The 22,500-nt window shown below is 49.5% G+C and overlaps 1 protein-coding gene across 1 annotated transcript; it reads right to left on the reverse strand.

Moving 5' to 3' along the window:
- Nucleotides 1–905: 905 nt before the first annotated feature.
- BNIP5 (BCL2 interacting protein 5) lies at nt 906–22,221 on the reverse strand. Its single transcript, XM_032140735.2, has 12 exons — nt 22,045–22,221; nt 15,422–16,035; nt 13,909–14,025; nt 12,325–12,389; nt 11,801–12,044; nt 10,607–10,738; nt 9,387–9,448; nt 8,543–8,783; nt 7,564–7,695; nt 6,308–6,372; nt 4,498–4,749; nt 906–2,536 (listed from the first exon to the last, which is right to left on the reverse strand). Exons 2-12 carry the CDS (start codon nt 16,029–16,031, stop codon nt 2,501–2,503), a joined length of 1,956 nt encoding a protein of 651 aa, XP_031996626.1. The 5' UTR covers nt 16,032–16,035; nt 22,045–22,221; the 3' UTR covers nt 906–2,500.
- Nucleotides 22,222–22,500: the final 279 nt, after the last annotated feature.

Raw genomic sequence — 22,500 nt, forward strand, 5'->3', positions numbered from 1 at the left:
CCCTCCACAGCACCCTCACAGGGTGCCCTATATTCATATTGGCACAAAAGCCCCATAACCAGTGGGGCCTGTGAGCATCCTGAGGGCAGGGGTTGTGTCTTTTGCATTTGTGTATTCCACACAGTTAGCATCAGAGCTGGTCCATAGTAAGTGCTCAATAAACATTGGTTGAATAAATGAACTAATGGATTAGATCATAACTGGAGGGAAGGGCACTAAAATAGGAGTTATCAGAGCCTGCTCCTGGCTGGGTTCTGTCTGTATCTGGCTGTGTGACTGTGAACAAGGCGCTTCCCTACTCTGAGCCTCTGTTTCCTCATCTGTGAGAGGAAGATAATAATGCTGCCTCCTCCTGCTCTCCTCGGAGCATTAGGGTGAGCCTTCAGGGGTTGAGGAACAGACACTCATGTGTCACCTGAGAGAAGAGAAAGGACATCATCAATGTCTGTCCTTGGAGACAACATGTTACAGACCAAAAACCTAGCGCTGTATTCTAACAATTTTTTATCTTGGCTCTGAGTGACAGAATTTAAGCACCAGATTTGGGGGACTAATAAGAGACAAGGTGGAATCAGTACTGCTCCCAATTTTCCTGGACATACAATGAACTGTCACATTGAGAGTCACTGAGTTGTAGAATGTCAGGTCTGGAGGGCAAGTATCTTGTCCCCAGGGTCACCCAGCCTGGGGGCGGCTGGATTAAAACCCAAGTCTCCTGACACCCAGCCCAGGACACTTTTTTACTGCATCAGCGAGCTGGCACTCCAAGAATGGGACACCTGGAGGGGATCCAGGCAGGGACAAGGAGGCCAACCCACACAGCCTTGCAGGCACCAGACTGTCATAGATGTGGCAGGTGGGTATCTGTCTTGCTTCCATGGTGAATAACCCAGATCACACCTTTGTGCAAATTAATGTATTTATTTGCTCAAATAACACGGTACAAAAATGAGACTCAGATGCCAGCATCAGGAGCACATACCAAATACTCATAGAGCTTAAAGAACATCATTCCAAACAAGAAACTATGTACAAAACGTTCCTGACCTTCATTTCATAACTTATTCTGATCCTTCATATTTAGGTGCTATGATTGTGAACACTGCCTAAAATAAATCCACAAATAGCTCACCTCTCCCTCACTTCTCAGAAGCAGCAATAAAAACCAAATGGCTTTCTGGATAGGCTGAGTTGAGCTTATGAAGCCAGTGCCTCAGGTTGGAGGCCAGTCCCATATAAGCACCCAGGTCCTCTCCGCTCTAGACTGCTCCTCCTCCCCAGTCCTACCCCATGGTGCGACAGCAGGTTCAACACGGCAATACCATGTCCCCAAGGGTCACAAGATCTCACTTGCCATCCAGGTTTAACACCCTTTCCCCCATGACCACATGTTCTGGGCAGTGTCCAAGGGAGCTGGCTGCCTGTCTACAGTCTTGTCCTTCCTGCACATAGATATGAACATGTGGCAAATTTCACACCTGAGTCAAGCTGTTGAAACTGTTGAGCTGTACAGAAGGCAGAGCCTCTGGCACCCCCACATTTCACCTTTGTGCAAATACAAAAAACAGCCCTTTTCTCAAGACATGTTACTGCTACCAGCTGCAAAACTGTCATCATAAATCTACAAATCCACAATGTCTAAGATATGAATTGTACCTCCTGGAGTATGGTGCTCTTGAGCAGTGCACCCCTGTGCAACAATCCATGGCAGTCCAGCCCATTGAAGCCCTCCTCCACTTCCTGAAAACTACCCAAAAGAAGCTATAGTACCTACATGGACATGGCACTAGGTAATTTTCAGAACTCTTCACATCCATTTTCTTACTGACTCCTAGCCAATCCCATGAGATGGGAGAGGTGCAAGGTATCAGCTCCATTTCTCTAGTCATAGAATGACAGGACACAGGGTTAGAAGAATTCTGAGAGACCAAGTGTCCCCAGTATCTAGGTCTTTCCATCTTGGGCCTGCAGAGTTCCTGGGAGGCATCTACAAATCCATATGAGCATGAAGAACTACTGGTCAACTGAAGAAATGATGGGATACACTTCAATGCACATCTGTTTGGATGCATGTGGATGTTCTGGTTAGAGATTAAATAAAAATTTAGTTTAAAAACTAGACTCAGTTAAAACGAACATCTGAGAAAATATCAATAGGCCTTCTGGGTGGGATCCTAGACTCCAAAGTCTGGAGAGGAGGGGGAATGTGTAGAGGGTCACGCAGCAAGTCTGTGGTAGGTTCAGCAGGTAGAGCCCCGGTCTTCCTCTTTCCCAGTCCAGTGCTGATTTCCCCAGACACGGCCTCTGTGTCTTGCCTTGTGGAAGAATGCTTTGTGCTTCTCAGATACTAGGGTATGGACACAGAGTGGTTGTCTGCTCTTGTCTTCCATCACGTTTGTGAAGCAGGGATTGGGACATCACAGAGCATCTTCAGGGTCTCCTGGCTAAAGCTGCGAACCATTTGGCTAGTTCAAGGGAATTTGAGTGCAAGACACAGCTTTCAATCTGGACTTTGAACCTCAGGACTTGTGATGTTCTGGGAAGAGAAAAGAACATAGATGTTAGCCATAGCTCAATTATTTATGGGTTCACTCTGGAAACAACAGACTTCCCATTATCCCATTGACACCCCACCCCAGCCTCCTTCTCTGGGTCTTTGTTCTTGCAACACCTCCTGCTGATATTGCTCTCCTGATCCTTTCTCCCCAGACAGCCTCCCCATTCTCAAAGGTCAAAACCAGCACCTCCACCTCCTGGAAGGCTCCCAGGACCAACTTGCTTCATGGGCCTCAGCTACCACTCATTTGGTATTTGGTTGCTATTTAATTTTGTCATCAAACAGTTGTCTTTTCCATTGGCAGATGAAGCCTTTGAAGGCAGAACCTTCCACAGAGCCTCCCAGCCCTTTGCACAACTAAGCACATAGGAGGCTGTCAATAGGTACCAGTTAAATGAATGAATGAATGAATGAATGGTTAGTAAAACCAGAAGATGGAGTCAGGGCAACTGAGGATGTCAGAATTGATGTTTCTATAATGTCTTTCACGAATAACTCAGATTAATCTGTAAGCTATTACCTAACCCACCCTAGAGGGCAAATTATCTGTAACATTCCTATTCTCTAGGAGAAGACAGTGAGGCCAAGAAGCGAGAGGGGTCCATGGTAAGGAGGATTTCCCACCAGGAAAATGAGCTGAAGTAGAGAAGAGCATTTGAATGACAAGATACAACTACCATGAAATAAGCCAGCTCTCTTGAGAGACTTTTCAAATGGCTTCTAAAGGTAATTCCAAGAAAGACAGAAGTGCTTTGGGTGATAGTAGCATCATTGCAAAAGGTTTCCCAGGGGACCACTTGGATGTAGAAGTTCTGGTCCTATTTGTCCAACACCAGCAAACAGGACATTTCATTCCTCTAAAGTCACACCTTCATTCAGAGGCTTCTACACTGTGGATCTGGGTCAAATGTTTGTAAGCAGGTTATGTTAAGTGAATTAGAAAAGGATGAAGAAATCTTTATCAGAGTCCACCAGAAAATATGAGAGCTCAGAATTTTTAAAAAATAAGGCCAGGTGTGGTGGCTCATGCCTGTAATCCCAGCACTTTGGGAGACCAAGGTGGGAAGATTGCTTGTGGCCAGGAGTTCAAAACCAGCCTGGTCAACATAGTGAGAACCCATCTCTGTACCAAAAAAAAAAAAAAAAAATTTTTAATTAGCTAGGCATGGTGGCATGCACCTGTAGTCCCAGCTACTTGAGAGGCTGAGGTGGGAGGATCATCTGAGCCCAGGAAGGTTGAGTCTGCAGTGAACTGTGATTACACCACTGCACTCCAGCCTGGGTGACAGAGCAAGACCCTGTCTCAAAAAAAATATCAGTGACAAGCATCACTCTGAAGGGAATATCTCAGAGACTTGGGGGAGGGGAAATTATTAGGAAAAGCATAAATGCACTCAGAACATTCTGAAGGTGACGGCAGGAGAGAGGCTATTCATTAAGCAACTAAGGCCAGGTCAGTGAGTGATCACCTCCTGGAAGCCTTCCAGAACCAATAGCCCATGGAGCCTTCTTGTCTACCTCAGCCACCCCTTATTTGATAGATAACCTTACTTTGTTATTTACATTTTATGACAGCCTAGAATTGAGAAGCCAAGCAATACAGCCCGCAAAATAATAACAAGGCAAGCTAAGATCGTAGCCAGTCCAATATGCTATTCTATCAAAAAGCATGGAAATGTACATGTAATTGAAGACTAGAGCCAAATAAAGAAGATGCTTATTATGGAGTAAAATCAGTGAGATTTCAGAAAAGAAAAGTGTTGTCATGGTTTAGAATTGTCTCAGAAGGCCTCAGTGAGGAGGTGGCATTTGAAAGAGACCCAAAAATTCTGAACTGAGCAGGCGAGGGGAGAGGAGAATAAGCAGATCCCACTGGAGGCCAGCTGTGAGCCTGCTGTCACTTATGCTACATCGCCATTGTCTTCCCCGCCCTCTCTCACCAGCTGGTCCCCCCTGTATGGGAACTGGGTGCAATTGTAGTGGTCTCTTAGGCCCATGAGGATGCACATGGCGTGGCTGTTGTTGCCAGCAAATTTGTTAGCTAAGCTAACATCAAACTGGTAGAGTCTCCTGGCGCGGTTCCTGTCCAGCTTAGAGTGGGCCACCTGGCTGCTCAGGGTGGCTACCAGCTTGCTGAGGGAGGAGTCCGAGAACTCGTAAAAAAACCTCTTAAAGCTGGGGTGGCGCCTGATCTGGAATCGGAAATGAAAGCAGGTCATTAGTGTTGCTGGCAGTACCCCTCCCGCCAACTGCCCCTCCCACAACTCCATGCAGGCAGGCGGGGCACCTCCTTGTCCCTGGCATGAGCTCCCCTTGTTACATCCCTCCACTGCCCCTAGCCTCTCAGAATCTGTTCTGCAAGGTCCAGCTCAAAGCAGCAGGACAAAGTAGAGGGCAAGGGTGGAAGTACAGGTGTTTAGACTCAGATAATTCAGAAGCAAACACCCCACAGAGCCTTCTCGTCTACCCTAGCCACTCCTTATTTGACAAATAATCGTACTTTATTATTTAAATGTATGACAGTCTAGAATTGGGATGCTTAAGTCGCACTTACTATGTGTGTGAGCCTCTGGTCATCTGTAAAATGTAAAGTATCCACCCAGCCCCAGGATTGCTGGGCGGGGATTGGAGTGGTGGGGAATGAAATGACAGAATTTATATAAAATGTTTAGTACAGGAATGTTTAGTATTGATGTTAGAGGAATTTTAGTTCCTTCCAAGCCTCCTCCAACAAGCTCCTTTCTCTTAATAACTAAATGGGTTCCCCAGAGGCAGACCCAGACACAAGGACTTGGGTACAGGCATTTTATTCATTAAATGATTCCAGGAAATGCTGATGGGAGAATGAGACCTGGAACAAGAATGGGAAGGTGGCCCAGGGGGTGGCAACTGGAGTTTAAATCCACTCAGGGCACCTTGGGAGCCAGCTGAGAGCACATTCCTGTTATATCCCACAAAGGCAAGGGAGCTGGGGTCTCTATCCACCAACTCCCACCAGCCATTGGTTGAGGGCTGCTCATGGGGAAGTGGAGGCTGTTAATTCTGCCCCCTACAAGAGTTGCAAAATGGCCCTGGGTCCTCAGGCACAAGGAGGCAGGTGCTGGCAGCTTGATGGGCCAGTGTGCACTCTGGTGGTGAAGAGAGGCACCCAGAGCATCCACTGTGCTGATTACTCATCTTTAACCTGACCTCTTCACATGCGATCTGTGTTTGTCTCTCCAAATAGACTGTGTTTTCCAAGGGTGGGGAACCTTCTGTTACAGACTGCCTATCAGGGGAGAAAATCAACAAGCTTGAAAGAATGGGAGACCATATAAATGCTGAAGAGCACGGCAAGACGGAGAGTGAACCTGGAGACCACAGGGAATGGAATCAGCGAGGCGGGTGGGGCCAGGAGTGGCCAGGTGTGGGCGGAGGAGGCTTCCAAGGACGGGGGAAATGAGCCGAACTTTAATAGCTGAATTGGACAGGTGTGGTCCTGGCTGGGGCAGGGAGGCCACATGAGCATTGTGTTATTTTAAACAGTTCTCTCATCTGCTACATGTCTGGCGTTTTCTACATATGCACTAAGCTTGGTCAAGTAGGTAATTATTTCTCATTTTGGAAAAGAGGAAACCGAGACTCAGAGAGGTTAAGGGACATGCTTGAAGTTGCCCAGAGGTGCAGACTTGGGGATGGAACCCAGGTAGGTCTCAGCTGTGGGTAGATGAGGCGCTGGGGTTGGCCTAGGGAGGGCTGAGTGGTGCTCACCTGCTGCCCCAGTTGGCCATCCACTTCTTGGAGAAGCGCCACAAGCTTCTGGATGATGATCTCCTCTAAGGAAAACAAAGGAGGATTGAGTGACTGTTGACTGGGTGATGCCCAGTTCCCTTCCAAAAACAAAGTGCTGTAACAACACATCCACCTGTGAAAGTATTTTCTCTCTAAAACTCAGCACACACATTAGTTATGACGGACCAAGACGATTCTTGCCTTAAACTACAGCTGGAGTGTGAGAGACTTGTTTGGGTTCCCTTTATGGAAATAGAAGGGACTCCAGCTTGCTGGTCCTCACCTGTAACCACATTCAGCTTCATTTGATAGGTGGGAAACTGAGCCCTCCCAGTGTCCCTTATCCAGGCTACAGGGTAGCACAGTCAGGAATGGGAGTTTGGACGAGGAGCAGCACATCAGAATGCAGGGAGGGGACGTGCCAGGGCTACTGACCCATTAGGAATGCACCCATCCACCTGGGTTCTAAGCAGTGGTGTGCCAGGGCCTGCTCGTGCTAAGTTCACTGTAAATATTCAGGAAATCTGTGGACTAGTTGTTTTGTTTTGTTTTAGACAGAGTCTCGCTCTGTCACCCAGGCTGGAGTGCAGTGGCGTGATCTTGCCTCACTGCAACCTCCGCCTCCTAGGTTCAAGTGATTCTCCTGCCTCAGGAGTTAATTCTGCCCCCTACATGAGTTGCAAAACAGCCCTGGGTCCTCAGGCACAAGGAGGCAGGTGCTGGCAGCTTGATGGGCCAGTGTGCACTCTGGTGGTGAAGTAGCTGGGATTACAGGCACACACCACCATGCCAGGCTAATTCATTTGTGGACTAGTTGTTATAAACTGTTAGCAGCTTGAAATCACCAAGGTAAAAATATTTATGCCATGGAAATCTGCAAATGCTACAAAGTAGGGCATCCTCCTCCCAGTGGAGAGCCTGTCTGCCAGCACACCACTGCTGATGAGACCCGGAGCAAGCTAGGAATTCCATATGAAACATTCAAGCAAACAAATGGCGGGTGTTAATTACATCCCACAGGATAGACAGGTGTCCTCTACCCGCAACTCTGCCCCAACAGCCCCAGTTTAAAGGCCAAGCCTGTGTCCCCCTGCCCCATCCTAGAGTCTCCTGGGGTCTTTGCCTGCTGCCTTCCCCATTCCTTCCTCAGAACCCTCCCCTATTCAGCCTGTGAACTCCATGTGGAAGAGAAGCGCCCGGGAAGCTGTCCAGGTAACAGCAGGAGTGTTACTGACTAGATTCACATGCTCCACTCAGCTGAGGTGCCCCTTCTGGCGTGTGGCCTCTGGCCTGGGAGAGTGCTTCTGAGATCACAACTGGCTCCCCTTCTGCGGGCTGGGGCTCCCGGCACTCGAGATCTTCTGGATCTAGGGCAAAAAAGAGTTGTTGAGTGTTTTGCAGAGAGCTGAATCTAGTTCCTGACAAGAAGCTGTTTGGAGGCACGGGCAGAAGCAGGGGCTGGTTTCCAGGCTCCTCGGTGAGTTTCCTGCCCCCGGCTCTGCCTCAGAGGAGTTCATGGTGCACTCCTGGCCTTCCCCAGAAACCTAACTTTCGCCCACCAACCTTTTCTGCCTCCTCAGTCTGGGAGGGGCGCAGTTAAAACTAGTGTGCCAACAGGGCCCACCAAACGAACCCTTTCCCTCTGCCAGGTTTTCTGGGTCACTTAGCCTGTCTGAACCTCACTTTCTCCATCTGTTAAGTGGGAGTGATAAGATTGACCTCACAGGGCTGCGAGCAGGTTAAATGAGATAATATATGTGAAACTAGCAGGTAGTAGGCACTCTGTGATGTCAGGGGAATTACTGTACACCAGTGGCCCTCACGCTTTGGTGTAGTGAAAAAACAGGCCCAGGCCATCTCTTACTTCATCAAACCCGGGTCTCTGTGTTTTTCTATGAACTGGCCAGGTGATTCTGATGCACAGCGGCACGGATCTCCCACCATATTTGTTGTTAAGTGTTTGTGTGTGGAGAGGGGGGCGGGCGTGTGCAGTGCGCAGGGACTAATGGGGGTGGGGTCCTGCTGGTACCTGGCCCCTCACCTCTCCCCACACTTCCACACCCCCCACTCTGCTCAGCATGGAAAGACACAGTCAGGGCTTTCAGCAACAGTGGACATCCCCCACTATGCCAGCCTGTCAACGACAGACAGTCCACACAGCAGCCCTGCCCGAGAGGAAGCCTCTGTTACTATGGCAACACCAGGCCTGCTCACCAAGGCTGCTGGAGGTGGAGGGCCGATGGCCACCGACACACAGGGGCAGAAAGCTGGGCCTCTTGGGTCGTCGGGCCTCTGGGCTGGCAGCCCCTGCTGCCCCCACTCTTCTAGGTTCCTTGGAGGCGTGTTTCTTATGGTAAAACGCTCTCCTGAAGTTCGACTTTTTTTCTTGAGATTTCCTTCTGCAGTGTGGGGCCGGGTTTTCTACACCCACCTCTTCCTCCTGGACTTGAGGTTGCTGTGGGGGAGGTGAGAGAAACTGAGTCAGGGTCCCTGACCTTGAGGAGATCTCAGGTGAGCTGGGGAAAGAGAGCCACGGTGGGCTAGCAGGCATTGCCCAGAGAAGGGTGGTTGATGCTCAGTGCTGGGGAAATATGTGTGGTCTGGAGGGGGCTGGGGAAGCTTCAAGAAGGAAGGACTGGGCCCGGGTGCAGTGGCTTATGCCTATAATCCAAGCACTTTGGGAGGCTGAGGCAGGTGGATCACCAGGGGTCAGGAGTTCGAGACCAGCCTGGCCAATATGGTAAAACCCTGTCTCTACTGAAAATACAAAAATTAGCCGGGTGTGGTGGCGCATGCCTGTAGTCCCAGCTACTCAGGAGGCTGAGGCAGGAGAATCGCTGGAGCCCAGGAGGTGGAGGTTGTAGTGGGCCATGATCGAGCCACTGTGCTTTAGCCTGGGCGACAGAGCAAGACTCCGTCTCCAAAAAAAAAAAAAAAAAAATGGAGGGACTGGAGCAGCAGGACACAGAAGTGCAGCAGAGACAGGAAAGTTGTTACAGCAGGCAGGGTTGGGGAGCCCACAGTGAGGTCAGGGTTACGTGGGGAGCGTCTTCCTCACCTCCTCTCCTTGCTGTTCTTCTGCATCTTGGAGCATGGAAATGATCTTCTGAATGAATTCTTCTGAAAAAGATCAACATGCACGGTTACACTTTGGTGCTAGAAAAGCTCTTCTGTGGTCAGTCTTCATTTCCTAATGCCCCGGTGGCTCCCTGGGTGATTCTCCAGGGGGCTAAAGGGCTGCCAGAGGTGGCCTGAGGGCAGAGCTGGTTTCATGGGATACATATTCACTTTACCAGTGAGGGCCTCTAAATAGACACCCAGGAGGAGGCCCCTCAGGGCCATCTGGAAAGGCCCATTCCCTACAGGTGCCCTCACCCTGCACCTTCTCCCTGTCCAGGCAGAATTTCCCTTCAAGGCATATTTTCTATGAAAAGCAAACAAGGCAGAATGGCAGGGGATAGGGGGCAGAGATCTTTCCAGGTCTTTTCAGACCTGGCGGTGATATTGATATATATATATCTGCACTCTGCACTTCTGCACTCTGCCGGTGATATATATATATCTGCACTCTGCACTTCTGCACTCTGCCCTGTATATATATATATATATATATATATATGTATATATATATACACACGCACATATGTTTCTAGGCCTGGCTCTGCCAATGGTAAAATAATAATTACAGAGATGGCAGCTGCCATTAGCTGAGCTTCCCTCCCAAGGCCCCTACCCCTCTCCCTATCCTCTTTACTTCTGAGCTCTGCTCTCAAGCTGGGCCACCCAACAACGACAGTAAGAGCAACAAATGGCATCTAACACGTATTAGCTGCTAACAGGGGCTGCCCTGAATGCTGCCTACAATTCTAGAAAGCAGGTATGTGCTGCCCCCGTTTCACAGATGAAGAAACTGAGACCAGAGATGAAGTAACTTGCCCAAGTCCACACAGCTCAAAGGAGTCAGAGCCCAGACTCAAACCCAGGTCCATAAGATCACCCCATCGGCCGAGCCCTTGGTGTGGGCCAGCACTTTCCTCCCGTTGCCTCCTGTCTGCCTCATCAGGGTAAGCACCAACACTACTGCCATTTATCGAGGTTCAGACAGGCAGCCTGGCTTGGGCCTGGGCTCTGGGCCCCAAGTTGCCTCCCCAGCCTGCTGTACTCAGAGGGAGGTCTGGACAGGTCACTGCCCCTCTCTGGCTCAGTGTCTCTTTGCAAGGGGAGAGTCAGAGCAGAAGTTTTGCAAGGGCTGTCTGAGAAAAGGAGAGGAGTACTGACTGTATTCCGAGGCTCTGTCCAGCGGAAGCTCCTCTCCAGGTCCCTGGCTCTCTGATGGGGTGGGAAGCATGGAGGGACCTGGAGCCCCAGCCTCTGTAGATGGGGCCTCCTGGACTTCAGGTTCTTCCAAGCCTGAGAAGCAGAAGGAAAAAGGGGGTGTGTTTTGTCCGTCTGGGGCTGTTAACTATGCACAGAAGCTAGCACAGACTCAAAGTGGGTTCCGTGGCTGGATCACACTAAGGTCTTACGGGGCTGGAAGACAGCTGCTGGGCAGGGCTGTGTCTCTGATTTACCGGCCCAGACCAAGCTCCCTTATCTGTTTGTGCTTCCATAGAACTGGCTTTCCTGGGCTTTGCTGCCCTCTCCTCCCTCCACCGTTTTGACTTGATCCACAAGTTGAATAGTAGAGGCCTGGTCCCATGGCATGAATTAATGAATCATAGCCAGAATCCCCCTGCATGAAAATATCTCCCCACAGGCCTGAAAATCCCCTCTTTGGTGTTAAGCGTCACTCCCTCCTTTCTAAGATGTAAATTCTCTTGGCCAGGATGACCTAACAGGATGACCTGTTCTCCCTGATGCCCAGGAAGAAATGACTTGTCTGATCCTTTCTGCCTCTAGCTCTGGTCCCATCATCCATGGGCCATGTGACCTTGAACACATTGTTTTACCTCCCAAAGCCTCAGGTCCTTCATCTGTGAGGTGGGGATAATAGTTGTACTTCATATGATGGCTGTGGGGACTGATTGAGTTATAGATATGCAGCAAGGAAATGTCTCACTTTACAGGTGAAGAAATTGAGGCACAAAAATGGGGAATGACATGGACAATATGCTAGAACCTAGGTCTCCTGCCTCCCCTGCTCCAGCTCCTTCCTGCACACACTACTCCCCTCCCTACCAGGGTGCAGAAGCTGAGGTGGCCAAGAAATATGGATGGTTGGGGAATCCCGGAACATAATTTCCATCAAGGGCTTATTGGGGTTGCCTAGACCTCGCTGAGGTTTTGTGTGTGGAGGTGACCTGCTGGCATTCTTTCTCTCTTCCCACAGTCATCCTCACACCACTCAGGGCAGAGTGCAGAAGTCAGGCCAGGCACAACGCAACCTTTAAAATGGTCAATTCCATCCTCAGGGAAGGTTCCAGAGCTGGAGGCAGCTGCAGGGTTGCTACGGCAACTGCAGAGCCTGCTCACCATAGCTGCTGGAGATGGAAGGCCGATGGCCGCCGACACACAGGGGCAGAAAGCTGGACTTTTTGGGTGGCCGGGCCTCTGGACTGGAAACATCTGCAGCCCCCCTCTTGGCCTCCTCGGAGCCGTGTTTCTTGGGGTTTGTCTTTGAGGTTCTCTTGAGGCTTGTCTTTTTCTCTTGTGATTTCTTCCTAATAGCTGGTTCTGGGTTTGGCAGGGCCACCCCCAGCTGTGAGGCCAGAGATTGCTGTTGGGGAGAGGAGAAAAACTGAGTCAGGCTCATGATACTGAGGAGAGGGGGAAAGCTCTCTGGATGCAAGTGAAGAGCAGCCAAGCTGCAGGATGGCCCCAGGAGAGGGGAGGCAGCAGAGCCCAGAGCAGGGGGCGGGCTGAGTTCTGAAGCTGCAGAAGGAGGCTTCAGGGAAGGAAGGGACTAGAGCCCAGCCTGCAAGGACAGGTGGAGCTTGGCAGAGGAGGGGGAAGAGAAGGCAGAGGGCCCCTGCAGACCTGCAAAGTTTACTCCTCACCTCTTCTTCCCACTGGTCTCCCACTCTTTTGAGCAATTCCACTATCATCTGAATGATAGCATCCTCTGGAAGAAAGCAAATGCATCCGGTTATTCTTTCTAAATGCACAGACAACTCCTTCTAAATTACCGTCTTGGACAGTTCTCTTAAACAACTCTTTAGGCCACACAGTGGAGGGAAAGCACCACATCCCAGGGGCAAGTTCTTCTGAGAGAAGGTTGGAAGATCCACCGGGGAAGGCACTAAGCCAAATCATGACACTTTATGCAGGAAATTTCAGGTCAGCCCTTTAGGCATTCAACTTGTGCCCCACTATTTCCTTTGAAAGTCACAGATCTAGGAACGTCTACTTGGGTTCAGTAAGCTGTGTGACCTTGAATAAGTTTCTTAACCTCTCTGGACCTTTATCTCTCCCAGTGAAATGTGGTCATAATCTTTGTCCTGCCTCCCTCAGAAGGCTGTCAAATGAGGGACTGGGCTTGAGAACACTTTGCAAGGCTAATGTTGATCTTCCAATCTGCAAAATTCCAGTGGGAAAATGGTGGATACCTGGCCTAACTAAGGTGGAGGATGAAAGGACGTCAGCAGGCATGACACAGAGACAGCCTGCCACGCTGATGCCTCAGCCACACCCCCATGTCTGCACGGAGAAGCCACTGACAACGGAAATGGTTTCCTTTGATACCCCAGTCAGCCTATTCAAGGACAATGTGCCCACACTCTCCTCTGCTAGGTGCCGGCTGATGAGTTTACATGAAAAGAGATGCAAACAAAGTTCCCTATTCCCAGGCTGTCTGTGGGTTTTTTTTTTTTTTTTTTTTTTTTTTACTCCTAACTTCCCTCTCTCACTTCCCTCTCACTTATAAATTGTTTGGCTTTTGTCGCTTGACTCAGCTACCAGCTGGTTCCCTCTCATGTAAGAAAACGATTAGCTGCAAAATAACGAACTCAATGCCTTTTAGTTATTCTTTGACATATGCATAGCTCCTTCATTTCATATGTGATAAAATATGCTCATCTTTTTTACAGGGAATTAGATGAATAGGGGATTATTCTCCATTTATTAGGCGCACTCATGGTATTGTGGTTTTGTGTGAGACTGTACTTATTTTTTGGAGATGCATGTTTAAGTATTTAGGGATGAAGCATGATTTACTCCAAAATGATTCAGCAACAAAATGATACTCACACAAAGCAAACTGGCAGAGTGTAAACAACTATGAGTATACAAGTTGTGGCAGCATGTAAACAACTGTGAGTATACAAAGCATTGAACTATACTTTTCACTCTTCTATATATTTTTTAAAGTAAAATATATTTTAAAAGACTAAGAAAAGTTTCATTTTCATTAACACATAAGGCAAAAGCATTTGCCAGCAGCCTTTCCAATTCCCCAGCCTCCCTTCTGTGAAATTCTAAAATAAGCAAACGTGGCCAGAGGCACCAAAAGAGGCAAGAAAGGCCAGTGCATGTATTTTGAGAGCCACCATCCAAGGTCTCAGTAATCATTCAGAACAATCCGTCTCATTCAGTAACAGCCACCTCAGCCACAGGCAAAAAGCTCACTAGAGATTCCGACTCACGGTCAGGCTTTTTGAGCTCCTCTTCTGGCTGGTGACCTGCGGCATGGGGAGAAACATCTGAAGCTCCAGCACCGTCCACTTCGATGGGGAAGGACTGGTGATCAGAATCTTCCCCGCCTGGAATAGAGACGAAAGCAAACGGGTATGTAGGTGTGTATGTGCATGTGTCAGTGACATTCTCCTGACTTTGTTCATCAACATGAGAAAACAGCACAGAATCCACAGTGCAACAGGCGCTGCTGCAGCCCGCTCTAGGCTTAACCAAAAAATCAGAAACCCACTAACATTTTTATTTGAGAAGAGGCTGCTTCCACCAAGACACCTCTCTCGATAACCCCCTCCCCGCAAATCCTCAATCTTCTCCCCATCATAAATGCTGAGTTTTGAGTGCTGCAAAGCAGAGCCCTCCTCCCTCTAGGTGCCAGTAGGCATTCAGCTCCAGAGCCTTGGGAGGCAGAATGGGAAGGCACCCTGGGAGCCAGCACCCTCATTTACATGTGGGGAATCAAAAGCTCCAGAGGGAGCAGCTGAAGCTCAAGGTCACACAGCAAGTTTACTCCTGATGGAGCCAAGTCTAGAACCAAGGCCTGGAAGCAGCAGCCCAGAAGCACATAGGCACCAGTGGGGTGGGAGTAGGGCTTCCCTCCTCACCCGGCTCCCTGCCTTCTCACTTCTCCTAGGTCTATGCTCCTGAAACTAGAGGAGTTGGCAATAACAGCTGTTGTGCACTGAGCACTTTCCTTGTGGGCTGTGGCCACTCTGTGAGACAGTAATGTTATATTTATCTTCATTTTATCCATGAAAATAGTTGAGGCTCAGAGAGGAAAGCTGCCTCCCTGGGCCACACAGCTTGTGAACGGTGGCACTGCGAGTGGTTATCCCTGGAGCGCTCAGCCACGGTGCTGTTCTACCTCAAAGAAATGTCACAGTGGGCCAGGCGTGGTGGTTCACACCTTTAATCCCAGCACGTTGGGGGACCATAGCCCGTGGATCACTTGAGTCCAGGAGTTCAAGACCAGCCTGGCCAACATGCTGAAACCCTGTCTCTACTAAAAAATACAAAAATTAGTCAGGTGTGGTGGTGGGCGCCTGTAGTCCCAGCTACTCGGAAGACTGAGGCAGGAGAATCACTTGATCCCAGAGGCGGAGCTTGCAGTGAGCCAAGATCGTGCCACTGCACTCTAGCCTGGGCGACAGAGAGAGACTCCATCTCAAAAAAAAAAAAAAAAAAGAGAGAGAGAAAGAAAGGAAGAGAGAGAAAGAAAGAGAGAAAGAGAAAGAAAGAGAGAGAGAAAGAAAGAAAAGGAAAGAGAAAAGAGAGGAAGAAGAAGGAGGAGGAGAGGAAGGAAGGAAGGACGGGAGGGAGGGAGGGAGGGAGGAAGAGAGGAAGGAAGTCACAGCGGTGCGGCCCCTGACAGCTCCCCTGACTATCCCTGTCCCTCTGTGGAGAGGCTCCTGGAACAAGTTTAGAGCACCCTAGGGGTTGCCATAGGAACAGGCACAGTCCACTCACCCCTGAGAGCTGGGCCCAGGTCAGCCTCCCCGGAGCGCAAGGCAGCAGCCGCCTTGGACAACCCTTCCTCTTGGCCTCTGGCCTCCTGGTCTTGAACTGCCTTAGTCACCTCGGCCGCGTGTTTCTTGTGACCTTGCTTCTTGCGGCTGGTCTTCTTGTCGTGGTGGGCTTTCTTCCTGAGGGCTGGCTCCCCTGCTGCTTCCAGGGGCTCTGGAGGCTGGGAGAAGCCCTCTTTCCCCCTTGGCCTCCTGCTGGCTTTTTCTCTGGGCTCCTCAGGGCCCGTCCTCACGAAGAAGTTCAGCACGGTCTTCAGCCACCCCTTCTTGGTGTCTTGCGAAGGCCTCTGCTCGCTGGGGAGAAACTCTCCGGTCTCCTCGGGATTAGGGGCTGCAGCGGTGGTGCAGTGAGCCTCTGCAGACGGAGCTGGGCTGTCTGAATGTCTGGCCCAATCAGTGGTCGTCCAGTGAAGCGCCTTCCTGGAGGGGGCAGTGGGCAGGGAGAGGCAATGACAGTCCCACGACTCCGAGCCTTTCCCGGGGGCCGGTGGCCTGTCCAGAGACCTGGCTTTCTTCTCCACCAGGGGCCTCCTTGGGCACCTTGGATTCTCCATCAGGCTGCAATCAAAACACACAGCTCCCTTAGTTTTCTGTTTTGTTTTGTTTTGTTTGTTTTATTTGTTTTTGTTTTTTATGATGGAGCCTCCATCTGTTGCCCAGGCTGGAGTGCAGTGGCACTATCTCAGCTCACTGCAACCTCTACCTCCTAGGTTCAAGCGATTCTCCTGCCTCAGCCTCCTGAGTAGCTGGAATAACAGGTGCCCGCCACCACACCTGGCTAATTTTTGTATTTTTAGTAGAAATGGGGTTTCACCATGTTGGCCAGGTTGGTCTTGAACTCCCAACCTCAGGCAATCCCCCTGCCCTAGCCTCCCAAAGTGCTGGGATTACAGGCATGAGCCACCTCGCCCAGCCAAACAGCTCCCTCAGCAGAGGCCTCCTGGGCACATGGAAGTTGGCTTCCGGTGCTGACCAGTGGGCCCATTCACCCTGCCCACTAATGTGAGTAGTGTCAACAATTTCTCCAAGCTGTTGTCTTGTGCAAATTCCCCCAAAACCCTCGGGGAATGGGGGTCGTTATTCTCATTTTCCAGAGGATAAAACTGGACCACAGGAAGATTGTGCTCAGATCTCAGGGCTGGTCAGCTGCACGTCCAGAGCCCCTGAAAGGAACATAGCCCTGTCCACACCTAGGTTTTAGTCTATCAAGACTGATTTGGGACTTCTCCTCCAGAACTGCATGATAATTAATTCATCTTGTCCAAAGCCACTGGGTCTGGGGGCTTTTGTTACAGTAGCAATGGAAAACGAATACAGCCGGAGCCAGAGGCCTAGTCCTGCCCCTCACTAGCCTTGGGACTTTGGGCAGCTCAGGCACCTTTTCTGGCCCCATGTTCTCATCTGAAGCATGCCTGAGCCCTGCCCTCTCTCACAGGCTGTCATGAATATTCCACGAGGCAGCTCCGTCAATGGCAACTCTTTTCTTCCAACTGCTCAAGCCAAAAATATAAAGTCACCCCGACTTCTTTCTTTTTTAAAAAAATAAATAATTTTATTTAGAAAATAGATATGGGGTCTTGCTGTGTTTGTGCAGGCTGGTCTCAAACTTCTGGGCTCAAGCAATCAACCCACCTCGGTCTCTCGAAGTGCTGGGATGACAGGCATGAGCCACTGCTGGCCTCCTTTCTTTCTTTTACTCCCACATCAACCCATCAGCAGAGCCTGTTGGCCTCACTCTCATAGAGCCTGTCCTCACCCCGACGGCCCCCTGTGGTCTCTAGGTCCCCATCTGCACTCACCTAAACTGTTACCATCACCTCCTAACTGACCTCCCTGCTCTCCTCTTGCCCTCCTTACAGCATCTTCTCCCCTTTGCAGCTGTGGGGGCTTTTAAAACAAAAGTTACTTCCCTTCCTCCAAGAGGTCCCCTTTCACTCAAAATCTTTACAGCGTCTGGCATGCCCCACACGTCCCAGCCTCCATCACCCCTCTGACCACATTTCTCTCACTCCACTCCACACACACAGCCCTGCTTGCTGTCCTTCAGGCCCACCCACCTCAGGGCCTTCACACTGACCAGTCCCTCTTTCTAGAACATTCTTCCCTCATGGAAAGAATGAGTTTGTTCATGGTTTGTTCCCTCATTTCCTTCGAGGCTGTACTCAACTGTCACCTTCCCATCGAGGCCCTCCCTGCCCATTCCCCATCAGCACACCCTTTCCCCTCCTACCCTACGGCCTGGTGGTGTGCAATGTCGTGTCTTTATGTGTTTAGTTGTTTCCTGTCTGAGTCTCTCTCCATCTCCTGTGTTTATTTTACTAGGTCTTCTATCTTTGAGTGCCTAGAACAATGTCTAGCATATCACTGCCACTCAATAAGCACTTATTAGACAAATGAATAGATGTATAACACATTTAGTAAATGGCACAATATGTAAGTTATCTTTGGATGTGTAGTTAACATGAAATCAGTGCTTTTGGGCCAATTTCATCTTAGAGCAGTGGGGGCTCTTCCATTCTCCATCCAGAGTGGAGCAGCGGCCAGTGAAAAAAGACAAAAAAAAACTTTCCTTCCTGGGCAGCATTTCAAGCAGGCCTGGGTGTGGGCAGTGCACTTGATTTGTGTGTCTTTAATCTAAAACTCTTTGGGCTTTCCAATTTTTCCAGAGTTGTTCAGAAGGCCTCTTCCCTTCAGTGGAAGGTAAAAGAAAAATAAAATATGGTTTTGAATGCCAAACCTGAGCCCCTGGAGAGTCCTATGGAGTTTAGGACCACAGGTTGCCTGCTCTAATTTGTCATTAAAGCTTTAGCATGCATTGACCAAGTAATGTTTAGTGGTATGGGATGTACTCTAAAATGTATTCTATTGCTATGCTCAGCTTAGAGGCAAAAATAAGAATCTATAATTGCAATTTCTTATGTGTGGGATCCACAGGAAAGTAAGAAGATACAGAGAAAGAAGAAAAGAAATAGGAACACACATAGTTGAAGGTGACGCGAACATTTGGGATGCCTTCCCTCCTCCAAGCACCAGTCTGGGAAGGAAACCAGACGGTATTGCAGCCCCAGGTTGCCGAGGCCAGAAGCCATTGGGGCTGAGTGTCCACACGTGGACGACCTTGGAGGAAACGAGAAATCAGGCCGGGGAGGAGGCAGGCAATTTAAAAGGACTTATTTGTTGTTTAATGTTCCTTAAAAGGAACATCTGGGCTACATGGAAACTTTTAGCAATATGTATCTGTACCTTATGTGGAAATTCACTAATGTTCCTGAAAGGCTGTGAGACTGGCTGCCTTATGGTTGTGTTTCCAAAGACGACGCAGGGTAGGATAAGGAGAAGAAATCATAGAGGAAAATATTTATGTTTGTTCTCACTTATTTCTCTCAACAAACATTTAATAAGCACCCACTCTGCACCAGAAATTATGCTCGGTGCTAGGGATACAATCATGGACGAGATGCAGTGTGTGCCCCCAGAGGGAATATTCTGGTCTTCTTTGAATGCGCAGGAGTAAGGATGTGAGTACACAGTGATGACAGCAATGTTCCATTCCCCTGCATCTGCTCCCTCTTCAGAAGCACATGGTCTTAAAAGAAGATAAATTTAGGTTGAAGTTCTATGTGATTTAAGATCACATTTTTAAAAAAGTAAGCTGAGCCAGAAATATTTACTGAACGGTGTCAGGGTTCTCTCTGCGTTTTCCATATGTTCCTGTGGTCAGGGCAAATTGGATGGGGTTGGAGAGAAGCTGTTCATTAACAAAACCACAGAACCAGGACACTCTTGTTCAGCTCAGCCCCTCTTCCGTCTGCACAGACTTGGCTCCGTGGGACCCATCGCACGGAGGGCCAGCGCTTCCTTACCCAGTTAATGGGAAGAGAGACGCAGTAATCTTTTAAAAAGCTGTCATTGCTATGGAAACGGTTTTCACCATTGCCAATGGCAGCAGTATCCTCCTACCACATTCCAAGGACACGCTGCTCCTCTTGATCAGAACATTAACACAATCCCACCAGCACATGCTTTCCCTGATGTGTTTTCAGGAAAGCTGTCGTGATTTGGCTGCTCCCTCCCTGGAATAACCGGTGCCCTGAGCCCACAAGGAGATGAGAGAAACTAAGGCCAGTAGCCCCGCAGCTGCTGCTGCGGCCCAGAGGCAGGAAGGGGCCTCTGCTGTCCAAGAGTTTCCCCAGGGAAGAGATTCCAGGGTCTCCCAAGTTTTCCTAATTCCAAATCCAGTGGCCTCTTCCCATGTCTTGTCCTCCCTTACGCGCTTCAGCATTTGATACCAGCCCTACTTCCTTCTTTTCTCTTTCCTCTCTGGGTGGCTGTGACTGTCCTCAGTCCAGCTCTCTCCTCCCTCTCCCCTGCTCCAGCTGCTCCTCCTCTGTAATGTTCCAAAGATTGTCTTCAGCTCTGGGCCAGGGATTGAGAGAGTGCGGCTGACTGGGGAAGACACACGCCCCCAAGAAGACCCCTGAAGAACTTCTGTGGATGGTGTGTCCTCAGACTTTTAAAGTCTCTAGGCCCTGAGAAGCTTGTCTTTTAATCCTAATAACCTCCCCTTGCCTACATGTGCCAAAATTAAACCGTTCAAGACTTTCCAAGTATAAAATTCTGCTATCCAGGATTTATCAAAGCAAGACTTTCCTTTCCTTTCTTCTTCTTTTTTGGTTTTGTGCCCCAGGTGCTCAACTACGTTCAGCCCGACCACCAGGGAATCCCACCCCGCGCAGGCTGTGCTCCAGACCAGGAGCCCTAAGCGAGCAGCGCGGCCTCACTATGCGGAAACCCAGCTGATCTTGTAAACTTGTTATTGCCTTGGCCGAAAGTGGATGTCAGAGCAAAGTCCAAATCAGCTCAGAAATACCCGAGTGATCTGCACATCACAAGACTTCTTCTGACAAGACATGACATTTACCGGTGACATGTCCAGCAACAGCAACAAAGAACCGGAGAAGGCTCACAAAGCTGACCCTGGAGCAGGAAGTTTGCCTGCCTTCCCCAAGCTTGCTGCTGTGTTTTGTTTACTTTCTAAGTTGCACGGTGACCTCATCTCTATGCTGTTCTCTAATTTGTTCACCTGGCCGCGTTACTCTTTAACTGCTCTGGTGCCTTTCATGGAGATAACTTTGCGGCTCCCCTTCTCCACCCCATGATTCACACAATAGAAACTTCACAGAGAGCCAACTTGCTGCACCACAGCAGCACCCTGAGGGACAGTGTGTGGCACACACACGTTGACCCACAGTCAACACCACAGACATCCATGTGTTACCAGAACACACTTGTGCACACCACAGACCTACATGGACTCAAGACGCCCTGTATTTCTCCTGTCCCAAGTGTAAGGAAATAATTATGTGACCAAGCTCACCACTTGCCATCGGTCCTAACTCTAAATTCCATGAGAGGGGACCCGAGCCTGGGAGGCTCTCAGTGTTTGTGAAACAAACAAATGATACACAGGCACGTGCAAACCCAAACCAGCTCACCTTCATGCAGCCACACGGTGTCCAGAGAGCCCTTTCATTGACATGATCTCATTTCACCTTTGCCCGGGGCAGTGAATCAGATGGGCTAACAGTGGGGCACTGAGGCTCCGGACCATTAAGAGACACGCCCAAGGTCACATAGCTGGGAAGCAGAGAGCTGAGACTCTCCCACTTCTCCTGATTCAAATCCTACATTCTCTATTCTACACCAAATGGCCTCATGTAAGCATAGATACACATGCACGCACTTACACGTGGACTTAGAGGGGAGAAACCTGCTATTTCACACTGATGGAGATAACTACATTCACATACATGCCCATCATGACCTGTGCACATGGAGTCACACAATCACATGTGCCTAGGTATAGACACCCATGCCCTCCCCACCACCCCATTCTGTCCTCTATCCAAGACCACAGGCAATGCACCACTGTGTGAGGAGTCGGTCAGGACTGTGGGTTATAATCCACCCCCCAGCCTCTAAATTCCCACCCAAGAGAGCAGTAGACCATGAGTTATTTTAATAAGATCTCCCCATTCTTGGACTAACTTCCAAAAACCTTAAAACTCATAGAACCTTAATTTAACCATAGGTCATAATAACACCTCCCATTTATCGGAGGATTCCCTCATGTACCTTCACATACTGTCTATAACTCGACCTCTACCATATCCTGTGGTAGGGAAACTAGCAGGTGAGCTATGTAATTCTGTCCCATCCTCCAGACAAGAAAACTGAGGCCCAAGGAAGTGAAGTTCCTTGCTCAGGGTGGCGGCTAATAAGCGAGACTGGGACTTGAATACAGAGTTTTAAGTCCAAGTGAGTCCAGAGCCCTTTGAGAAACACTCCATTGAGATAATGTCATTGAACCTTGCTCCATCTTTTTAGAGATAAGAAAACTGATTCCCCCACCTCCACCCCCGCTGCCTCTCTGAGAGAGCCCAGCATGCTGGAAGCAGAATTGGGACTGGACTCTTGGTTTGACTCCCAGGACTAAACTCCTCTCCGGACCCCAAGATACATACCCACTGCTCCTGCCCCCAAAGGAGACTGTATTGTTCAACCAACCTTGGACCACAGAAATCACTTCTGTCCTGAACACCCTGGGCCGGGATCTTCAGACAAGAGGTCTCTGTGTTAGGCTCTGCTCCCTGTCAGCTGGAAGTTGTGTCCAGTGAGAAGCCAGACCCAGCTCTCCCAGGGAGAAGATGCCACTACTTTGGTGCTGGCAATTTTCTGAGTGTCTCAGAAGATGCTTTGGCCGTCCATATATACAGTATCTCCCAGGAGCTGAGCTCATGGCAGCCAATCCAGAGAGCCATGGGCTGGCTCACCTGCCTCCACCTGTTACCACCCATCCCAGGGCTGCTCCCCGTTCCTCCAATGATAGGAGGCTTAGCTCAGCTACCCTGGAAAAAACAGTTTCACTTGACAACTTCCTTATGGCACCCAAACCCCAGTAAGAAACCAAAGCTCAGAAAATAATCTAAGGTCTGGCTGGGGAAAGCCCCAGCTGTAGAGTTG

This window comes from Hylobates moloch, unplaced genomic scaffold, assembly GCF_009828535.3.
Source record: "Hylobates moloch isolate HMO894 unplaced genomic scaffold, HMol_V3 SCAFFOLD_20, whole genome shotgun sequence".
Classification (NCBI taxonomy): Eukaryota; Metazoa; Chordata; class Mammalia; order Primates; family Hylobatidae; genus Hylobates; species Hylobates moloch.

Coding starts and splice junctions, on each gene's coding strand:
- BNIP5 (XM_032140735.2), bottom strand. CDS start 16,031: ATGGAGAATCCAAGGTGCCCAAGGAGGCCCCTGGTGGAGAAGAAAGCC. Junction 10,739..11,800: donor TTCCATCTCCAGCAGCTATG/GTGAGCAGGCTC, acceptor TCTGCTTCTCAG/GCTTGGAAGAACCTGAAGTC. Junction 4,750..6,307: donor ATGGCCAACTGGGGCAGCAG/GTGAGCACCACT, acceptor TTCCGATTCCAG/ATCAGGCGCCACCCCAGCTT.